The 10907-nt window shown below is 46.2% G+C and overlaps 1 protein-coding gene across 1 annotated transcript in view; it reads right to left on the reverse strand.

Moving 5' to 3' along the window:
* Positions 1 to 5208, reverse strand: part of Upk1b (uroplakin 1B) — a 15795-nt gene extending 10587 nt beyond the window's left edge. Inside the window, exons 1-4 of the mRNA XM_029544654.1 lie at positions 5118 to 5208; positions 3932 to 4132; positions 1483 to 1557; positions 786 to 908 (exon numbers count right to left, since the gene is read on the reverse strand). Coding sequence (XP_029400514.1) covers positions 786 to 908; positions 1483 to 1557; positions 3932 to 4132; positions 5118 to 5186 — 468 coding nt within the window. The 5' untranslated portion in view covers positions 5187 to 5208. The remainder of the gene's footprint in view (positions 1 to 785; positions 909 to 1482; positions 1558 to 3931; positions 4133 to 5117) is intronic.
* Between the last annotated feature and the right edge of the window lie 5699 nt (positions 5209 to 10907).

The raw sequence follows: 10907 nt of genomic DNA on the forward strand, positions 1-10907 counted from the left end.
AGAGAGAGAGAGAGAGAGAGAGAGAGAGAAAGAGAGAAGAGGAGACTGAAAGATTGGTGTGTGTGTGTGCATGTGTGCGTGTGCATGTGTGTGTGTGAGAGAGAATGTGAATGTGTGTATGTCAGTGAGTGTGAGTGTGTATCTATGTGAGTGTGTGAGTGAGAGAATTTGCATGTGTGTATATGTGTGTGTTGGGGCCAATGCAAAGTTGACTCACATTAGAGGTTACATACAAAAGACAACATGGACAATACTCTGGGAGACTTGGGGTTCTGATGGTATTTGGGGTAGGCATGGATATGTGGTATGATGGCCACTTAAAACTGAGTGATTAAATCAAATCATGTCTCCTGATACTTAGCAGAATTCATCAAAGGAGGCAAAAAAGGTGAGACATGTATATGTCACCAGATGAGTTCTCTGTGGGGCAGGTGAGGCGCCCCTTCCTGTTACTGTAAGTGAAAGTGAAGTCTTTAGAGGCAGAATATATTATTAATCCAATGTTAGTTAACATACACTCTATAGGGCAGGCTAATCTGCGTCAAAGTTTTACATAAAATATGGATCTAGAGCCCTGCCCCCTGCCCCCCCATCACTCATTTAACATTCCCCCATCCTCAGGCTCCCCAGTAAACAAGAGGCATTGCTGATCTTCTTGTTCCTTCTCCAGTAGAAGAAACCTACTGGAGGTGCTGACTTCACTCCCACCCACATTCGTGTGGCTACCCATTCAGGTGTAGAGGCGATCACCCCAGGGGCGATCACCCCGGGACCACACTCCTCACCTGGAGCATGAGCCTGTCCCAGGTCTTGGTGACCCCATTGTTCTTCCATTTGTCATCATTGGTTGGGGGACTGTTGTTTTGATACCTCATCAGCATCTGCTTCAGGAAGAGGTTGGTTGTGAACTGCAGGGGTGGGAATGACAGAGGAGAGTCAGCACACCTACTCCCTAGAAATGCCAAGTAGCGCCTGTTGCTCTTTAAACTGAACATTCTCTTGGGGAAGCTAAACTCAGGGGCACTATGCTCATTTGGCCGGGGGCTGCTTTGGGTTTCCGTATAAGAAGGAATCACTGCATGACTGGGTGTTTTAAGGATGGTGTAGATTAGGGAAACAGTGAAAAACAGAGCAAGAAAGATTCTGAATTATGTCTTCCACGAGGCAGAAGATGTAGAAAGGCCACGGTGTGGATGAATGGCGGTCAGTGCCAGGATGCCAGCTTGGGCATTGGGAATCAAGCTGCTTGGGCTCAGAATCCCTGCTGAAACCTGTCAGCCGTTCATCCCTAGATACATTTCTTTGCGTTTAGTACCTTTTCCTTTTAATTTAGAAAAGACAAGCAGTGCTTCCCATACTGCATGGGTATTAATAGCGCGCGTATTGGCACGACGAGCACACAGCGAGGGGTCGAAGCATGCCAGTTGCTGGAGTGTCAGAGCTACCATCATTTTTGCTCCGTGCACTGGGGACTATACTCACAAAGTCGCGTTGCGTTGCTGCTGTGATGCAAGATGCCACTTCAAAACCGTACACTATAAACATCATGATGAAGTACTGGGAGGGAAACAGATGAGAACGGAGGATTATAACAGACACCTCACCAAGCGGTTGCTGTGAGTCAGTCCTAAGCACATGCGTCTGAATGTGGTATCCGAGCAGTCAGGGAGTACAAACCCTTTTTGATCAGCTGCTTGGAACAGGGTTAGTGCTAGGTACTCGGCTCAAGATGGGGCGTGGGTCAGTTCAGTTCTCTGCTTATCTCTGGAAGAAATGACCATTCGGTTTGGAGTTCTCTCATCCTGAATTCTGTTTTAATGTGGGGGGAGATAAGATAAACAATGAAGGAACGTGTGGGCTTTTCAGAGGTTTTTTTTTTTTTTTTTTTTTTTTTTTTTTGGTATACATACATGCCCGGTGGCTGGCAAGATAGCCTTAGTGCGTCATACCTGACACTGAGCATTGTAAATCCCTTTTAGTGGGAGTCATTTTCTTCATGAGCTGCTGAAAATGTAGAACCACAGAAGTCAGGAACTGTTGACGAACATGACTAATGCCTTGTGTCTTTCCGACCCAGTCTCATCTCTAAGGAGCAGGCAGCCTTCCTGCATAGAGACTCACTGTTCACCCGGAACACACACCCAAGTTCTCGTGATAACCAGCTCGAGTGAGGGAAGCGGAGCTCTCCTCTCTGTGCTGCTTCTGCTGTGCGTGCACGTGTGTGCATGGGCTGCAAGTCACTGTGTGTGAACAGCTTAGCGCAGCCCTGGCCCCGGTGTCTGACTGGAACAGAGCTGAACAGCAGACACGTCTCAGTGAGGGCCCCTGCTTTGCACACTTTTATACATGCACTGACTCTCCTCATGTCCTTCTTTGGGGAGAAGGACTGTAGAGTAGATGGGGGAACTTGTCCTCCCTCTTTGGGGTGTTTGTAGATTCAGAGGTCAGGACCCTTTGCTGCTTTCACTGCCTGACCCCCAAACAGAACAAAACAACAACCCTCCTACTCCCCCCCCAAACCCCAACCACCTCTGTGGAAAAAAAAATCAGGAAAGAGTTTTTTCAGAGATTCTAATAATTCTCCCCATATTGGCTACTGCCTTGCTTCCTGTCAAGAGCTTTGATGGCTCCCATGACAGAACCTCAGGACCCCTCAGGATTAGGCCAGAGGGGAGCCCAGGGTGAAGTCTGTGCTTGTCATACTCTCAGTTCTCACCCTCTTCTCTGTGTCCCTTTCCCTACTCTCTCAGAGTGCGTTTGCCCAGGAACTAACTCACCCAAAGGCAACAGAGAAGGCAAACATTCTGCATTCCTGGGCACTCGGGGAATGGGCACCTGAGAGAAGCAGACCAACAAGCTCCTTAAGTGGCTGAACTTCTTCTTCAGAAGAGGGACTCAGGGTAGGGGAGTTACTTCAGGGGTAGGGAGGGGTACAAGGGTGGGTGTGTATGTGCTTGCGATGACAGTGACACAAACTGCAGTCCTGGGGCACAGAGCAGAAGGCAGAAGTTGAGGCCCAAGTAAGATCCCCCTACCTTACATTTTCATTTGCAAAGGCAGAGCGTGGCCTAGCCAGTGCCTTGAAACCACAGACTAGTGTGAATGGGTCACTCACAATGGTGCTGTTTGAGGTCCTCCGAGTTTTCTGTACCACAGAGTAAATGACAGTGTGAGGCACGCAGCCATGGCACAAAAGCCATTGGCCTTGAACTTGAAAGTCTTAAAAAAAGGCTCTTGTCTGCTATGAAAAACTCATGTCTACTTTCTGTTTTGTATCTTAACACATCAACACCGAAAACTAACTTGTTATTAACAAGGGGGGAAAATCTAAGAAAAAATCCCATGGCGTCATTTTTCATGTTCATGTAATTCCTGGCTGTGACTATTGGGCATGTGCAGACAGCAGCTGGAGAAGCACACATCTGCACATAGTCAACTAGACCACCCAAAGGCATTCCTTCCCAGTTTCAGCTCATTTTACTAGAACCTGAACTTTCAACCATGAAGGACATCTTTACATCCTACATGGATGATGTTGCAACAGGGAATCTCCCTTATCCTTTTGTCCACTAATCTAGAATCCTTCTTCCACGTAGCCCACTGAAAACCAAAGCTCTTTGCTCAATCGAGAAGAAACAGTTCACCAAAAATTGGCCCAGGAAAACACTGAAGAGAATTTATTAGTTGTTATTTTGAGAAAGGGTCTCTGGTAGTGCAGGCTAGTCTTGAACTTGCTACCTAGCCAAGGATTACCTGGAATTTAAGATCATCTTGCCTATACCTTGAGAACAGGTTTACAGACATGCACCACCATGCCCAGATAATATGGTGCTAGGGATTGAACCCAAGATTTTAATGTGTGCTGGGCAGGCACTCTGTCAACTGAGCTACATCTCCAGCTTTGTAAGGTCCATGCATTGTAAGGTCTTACCGCCAAGAGGATTTTCCTGTTGGACTTCATAATTCCTACTATGGCTAGAACGGACAAACAGAAGAGGCAGATGCCCACGAACATGCCTATCCAAGCTGCCCCAAAGATATCATCATTGTTGGTGGCTTCGAGAAGTGGGTAAAGACTGTGTTGGTCAGATACAAAGAAGATACACTCTGCTGTCAGGGCGATGCCACACATCTGGAAACAAGATGAGAATGAGTCTGTCAGACTAGTGGTCAAGAGCACAGCACCAGGGGAAAGGGGATGGGGCAGGATGGGCTCTAGTGGTGAATTCCTTACATCTTACAGAGGCTTTATGCAACGAATCCCCCATTGCCAGGAGACCCAACAGCTATTTCTATCTTGCTTCCTTCTTCCACATACCCTCTGCCTTTAATACTTTCTTTCACATACTTTCTTTCACATATAACTCCATCTGTTTGCTAGTTGGGAAAAGATTTAGGTAACCCCAGGCCATCCATAAAGCCCCTGGGGTATGACCCACTCAGACAGTACATTCATGTATGAAAGTTATTCTCCTATCCTATCCCATTGCAAACTTTCCTGGGTTGTAATACTGGAAGTGTCCTGGCCATTGTCACAGTGGTTCTGGAATGTTTGTGACTGTCTTCCCAGAGATCATATTCTATGGATGAAGAACCATGGTTCTGAATGATGGTGACTGTCCTTAGCCACAGAAGCAGAGGCAGTCCTGAACCAAGGACCAACTCTCTTGACTCCCTGACTAATGCTCTTCCCATATCCTCTTGCCCACACAGCTTGGGTTCTCACAGCCTTACAGAAGAACATCTGTCCTAGCACCTCCAATAACACAGTCCCCAAGTCAAACCAAGGTGCAACTGGACAGAAGCATAAATGACTGAGAAGCAGGTGCATTTAGACACTGACCGGTGAACATATGACTCTCAATAATCACTATGTCTTAAAAATTGGAAAGGAAATAATCTAATTTAGTGTTGACCATGGCCTTCTGTCATAATAGGTGATTATATATAGCTATTTTAAGATTCTAGGCAGTATATTTATTATCATATTTCTTAAAATGGAGGCACTATAAAGGGGAAGGATGTTTATAATATTTTCTTAAACTTTTACTTTTAATTTATCTAAAAGCCATGCTTACAAGAAGAACACATTTTTTTGAAAAGTACTCATGACTTACACCAACAATTACGTGTCCAAAAATCAACAGGCCCTGGAAGCACCGAACAGTGGAATCGTCTTTGGCCATCTTCAGGATTTCCCACAAGCTGAAGACACAGTTAAGAATGTAACATTGGATGCGACTAGGCAGCAAATACTGTTTCAGTCTCTACACTGTCAGCAAATCATGATATCTCCTCTTTCCTTTTTTTTTTTTTTGTATCCAAATGAGAGCTTTTAGTAATGGTGGAAATACCTGAGGTCAGCCATCACAGGCGTTTTCTAAAGAACAAAATAAAGCCTTTTAGAGTCTGATCTGTGTCCCTCAGGAGTCCCTTAGGGTATGAGAGACACCAGAATCATCCTTCTCAGAGGGGTACTGGGGTTCTTCAAGGTCACCAGGAGCACAGAGAGCAGACCTGTCACAGTGATGGCCAGGCTGACACACACTGAGAGCCTCCGGTATGGCCACGGCCGTCCTTGGGCAAGGCCAACTACAACCATAGGGAAACTAAGAGAGTTGGAGAGTTGAAGTTCCCTCTTGCATGAGGGAAGTGCAGAGCAAAGAGGTCTGTGTACTCCCTTGTCCACTCTTCTAGGGACTTCATGTACACAATAGATTCTCAGAACCCAACTAGAACAAAACTCTGGGGAATCAAAGCCTAACTAACTGGTAAAGTACCTCTGAGGATACACAGACAGAAATGGCAGATTTGGGGGGGGGGATTCTCTGGAAGGGGCACAGGTTAAATGTTCGGGTCAATCATTTTTTGGCTTCTGTACTTGAGACATGTTTGAGAAAAGCTGCTCCCATTCCCCACACGTTATTCTTTAATTAGCTAACCGGCTGACACTCTAAGTCAGAAGGCATTAAATGATACAGTTCTCACATCGAGGTATGTAAAGATGAGTGAGGAAGATGGTTACAGTCTAGGATTCTGGGCGAGGCAAGAAGCTAAGGTCTCAAGTCGTTAGAATGCGTGAGCGGATGTCTACATAAATGAGTTGGGGCTTCAGTGCGAAAGGATCCAACTTAGCCGGTTATATAGAGTCAGCGTTCTGATCCGGAGAATAGAGGTAGGATGAGGATGAGGAGGGACGTGGGAAGAGTGGTAGACTTTCCAAGGAAAGCGGAAGTGAGAGGGGGGAGACTCAGAAGTGCAAAGTGAAGACAAGACACCAAGTTAGCCGAACTCCTGGTTTGCGGAGAGGTACATCTTGCTTTTGTTGTTTTATTTCCCCATTCTCTCTCTCTCTCCCTCTCCCTCTCCCTCTCCCTCTCTCTCTCTCTCTCCCTCTCTCTCTCTCTCTCTCTCTTCTTTCTTTCTTTCTTTCTTTTTTCTTTCTCTATCTTCCTTTATCTTTCTATTGCTTTCTCTCTCTCCCTCCCTCTCTTTCTTTCATTCTCTTTTTCTTTCTAAAGCCATGTATTTTTGTGTGTCTGTGTTAGTACAGCTGTACGTGTGTGAATGCCTGTGTAGGACAGAGGCCTCAGATGCCCTGGAGCTGGAGTTACAGGCTGTTGTGTGTCACCTGATTTGAGTGATGGGAAGTGAAGCCCTCTCGAAGAACAGCTTGTGCTCTTAACCGCTGAGACTCCTTCAGCCTACGTCTTTTATATGACTCAGGCCCTGACAAGTGTTAACTCTATTGTTATAACATATGCTACAAGGCATATTTTAATAACATAAGTATTTTAAATTAATAACCTAAGCAATTTAAACATCTCTAAATATTTTCTCATTTCCTTTCGCCCTGAAGACTGTGGGAATTTACAAAGTTAAAATGTATGAGTGTTTTTGACTCAACAGTTTGGCACACATATTCCATCAATGTTTGTCAAAGGAACAGAAGAATCTGGGCCCTTGCGTTACACCATCTTCCAATCCCCATCCCCACCCTGTGGAATTTCTGCTTAGAAATGCCATTTACTTATCTGGGGTAACTTCCATATCAGATGGGTAGAACCATACAGTGCTTAGAAGGCTCTGACAGGGAGAATCTAACTGGTACAGCCGGATCAGTTACATCGTAAAACTCATTATTGGCATGCGCTGATATTAATCCTGACCAGTGAGGCTGCTCTCTAAACTAGACACGCAAACAAACAGACTTTGAAAGATAGACATTTTGATACCAAAAACACAGTCTCTAAAGGGCAAATATCTTGAGAGGCCAAGTTCAACTTCGTTACTGACCATCATTGTACTGATTCCGCGATTCTGCTTCTGCTGGGCGCGGAGCAGTTTCTTGGTAGCAGCAGTAAGGTCAGTTAGGCTCCAAGAACAGAGAAGAGAAGAGAAGAGAAGAGAAGATAGCACCAAGGATTTTAAAGGCAAATTAACTAGGGCCAGTGCTAATAAAGGGGGAGTTGTGAGAGGTGTGGGGAAAAAGGAAGGACCCAGATAGATGGTCAACAAGGGGGACGGGGAGCGGGGTGGTGGTGGGGGGGGCGGGAGCGGGGCAAGGCTCCACTGGTCCAGAAGGAAGCTGAAGGAGCCCTGAGCCAGGGATACTGGCGACCGCTTCCCCAGATGTCACTGGGTTTAGAAGTGGGCGGTTATTGTTTAGCCTCTCAGTTAAGATCAGGTGGAAAAGAGAATGCTAAGAGTCAGGATTGGTATAGGAAATGCAGATCAGAGTGGAGGAGAGACGGGAGCGGGTAGGCAGGAGGCCGATGTAGGCATGAAAAACATGGGAGAAACCTAGCCGGTGGCATGGTAGGAAATGCTGCTGGGTCGGTGGCCCGTGGGTTGGTAGCTTGAGAAAGGATTGCTTCGATAGGCATGGTATTTTGAACTCGCTGCCTCTTCCCATCTGTTTTCAAATACTAACTTAGGACGTCGGGCTTGTCTTGGCGCTGGAGAGATGGGTCGGCAGTGAAGAGGGACTGCTGTGTTCAGTGGACAGCCCACAATTGTCTGTGACTCCAGGGATCCAAGGCTCTCTTCTGGCCTCTAAGGGCACCTGCTCATGCGTGCAGCACTCCACTCCCACGCACATAATTAAAACTAAGATATTTTTGTTTTGTCTTAAAGAAAGCCACACTCATTTGCCAAAAGTGGCCCAAAAGAATGGAATCTGCCACCTATGGGCCCCTTAATGCTCTCTCCATTCTGTCTCAGGCCCTTTGGTCATCTTCTCAACAGACCTGATAAATGTGTGTTGTTGTTTCCCCAAAACTCTGGGCTTGTTTGTTATTGCTATAGTAACAGATTTCCTCAATCTTACAAAAACAGTAGTTGACGGTTTGGGGTCAGAAGTCTGAAATGAGAGTCACTGGGTTAAAAATCCATGTTGGCTGGTTGCATTCCTTTCAAGATTTTAAATGTTTTATATTTTTGAGAATTTCATGCATGAGTAGTGTACCTATTATAATCATTCACCCCCTCCCTCTCCCCTCTAGTCCTTCCGCGTCTACTTGGTGCCCCTCAAATTTATGACCTCTTCTCTAACTATTATTGTTTCACATACATATATACATACATACACACACATACATGCATGCATATACACATGCAAACACATACACACACATGCAAACACACACACACACCTCTATTGAGCCTATTTAGTGTTATTCCTATGAACATAGATCACTTGGGATTGGATGGCCTCTCTGGGGGCTGGCCCATGTAGACCCCCCTCACATATCCCCCCCCCATTCTCTTTCTCAGCAGCCATTGGCTGCTCTTCATCTAGGGGTGGGGCTTCCCACATCCATGTTGGTGTTGCTGTGTAGGTCTTGTTTGGGAATCCCTATAATTGGAGTTTCAAGGGATACACACTTCTTAAGGGTCTAGCCTGGGAATCTGATTCCTTCCATCTTGACAGTGAGGAAAGGAAGCTGGAGAGATGCATTTGCTCAAGGCCATGCTGACAGAAAGCCTAGGACCCAGAGTCAAATCCACGTCAGCAGGTCAGCAGGTCAGCAGGTCAGCCTGACTCCTGGTTATATAGCGCCAGAGTTTAGCAATCCTGACACGATGCTAACACTTAAAGTAGAAAAAGAAATGCTGGCCTAGCTTCCTTGCCAACCTGGGAATAGAGAAAACATACACATTTTTCTCTATACAGAAGAGCCGCCCTTTAGAAGGTCAGAAGGACCAGGTTTCACTCCACACACTTCCCTAGTTTCTTGCCTTAGCCTTTCCACAGGGCATTACCACACTAATATCTTCCCACTATTAGCCAGGAAACTGTACAGGTGTTTTCCAAACTTACAGCTCCCCCCTCTACTTTCCGGAAATGAAGGGTGCACTGTGAAGCCAGCGGGAAATTAGGGTCTGACAGCATTTCCTCAGACTCCTGTGCTTTGTTTTGTAAAGACCGACTGACCTCAAGCTTGAGGTCTTCCCACCTCGGCTTCTCTTGGGTACCACAATGCCTCCCTGTATCTCTTGTTTAGATTGAGTTGATAGTTGTGACACCTGTCCCTCAGCCATAAATGTCAAGAGAAGCCAGGTGCGGGCTTTCTGCTGTGCGTTTATCGTGTAGTGCGGTAGTTGTGGTCTGATGGTGTGCACGCTAGACTTGGCGCCAGGCAGGATACCAGATTCAAAGTCAAGTTTCCCTATCAAGAGTTACTCTGAACAATGACTGAGCTTCTTATGATAGGCCTTGTTCCTCATCTACAAAATGGGTAGAATACAACTTGTTTCATGGGACTAGGGACTATGATCCTCAAATACTAAGACTGTTTGCAAAGAAGAGATTGTTAATGCTAACCAGGGGATATTTGGAAAGGGGAGGGTCTTGGGTTAAGGTTACATTTAATACCCTAGAGACCCATAGAACCTTGGACAGAGGTACTAATGATGACTACCATCATAAGCTCCTAAGTCAAGGAGAATAAACCTCATATCCACTTCCTGTCCCCTGGCAGGCAGAGGACACTGAAGGCCTCACCCCCCACAGGCACCCTTTTGTGCTTTTTTCTTATTTCCATAATTGGCTTTAAGAAATCAAACTCTCACTGGGAAAATGGAAAAATCCTCCTAGCTGTGCTGGGGTGTGGCTGGTATCAGGTACCAAGTTGCACGTCTGTCCACAGGGAGGGTGTCTGTACATTCCACCAGCATTCCTGCCCAGTTAACTCTTGCCTCTGTGCACTGACCAGGGCTGAGCCCTCTGATTCAGACTGTGGTGATGTAGCCATAACCTCGGAGATTTTCTGTTGCGTGGGGACGCTTGATTCTCTTTCTGCATTCTTTCTTCTCTGTGAGAACATAATGTTAGAATCCAGCTGCTGCTCAGGCTGACAGAACTTGCAGCAGCTCTTTCACGGGGACGGGACAAGGACAGTCTGAGTCCCTAACTGATAGACTTCCAAGCGCCTCTCTCACCCAGGAAGCGAGTTTATATCAAAGGCAGGCATGGGTGGCTACACATCCTGTTCCCCACTGCCTTCTCTAACTCTTTCCAGAGAGCATGGCTTCGGGCTTATACCTAGAGAACTCCCCAGTCCTGAGATAGGTATAAAAATAGACCACACTTCTGCCATTCAGTCCCTGATTCCTCTTTCAGAGACCCTACAATGCTGTCTGTTTCTGGTCCTTGGGCCTGAAGATTCCTTGAACTCCCCACATGCTAATGCCCCTGTCTACCCATGGCATTAATAACTTTTCTAATAAACCTTTCACTCTGCGCTCTCCCTCAGTGTCCCTCTTGAATCCCCCTCCCCATTGTGAAACTTTTTTTTCCTCTTGTATCTCCTGTGTAGGACCTCTTGCACGTTATAGCAAGAGAGTAGCTTAGGGAGTAGGGAGAAGCAGGGAGAATGTGAGCTTTGGATAGATCTTGGTATGAA

Source organism: Mus pahari, chromosome 12 (assembly GCF_900095145.1).
Source record: "Mus pahari chromosome 12, PAHARI_EIJ_v1.1, whole genome shotgun sequence".
Lineage (NCBI taxonomy): Eukaryota > Metazoa > Chordata > Mammalia > Rodentia > Muridae > Mus > Mus pahari.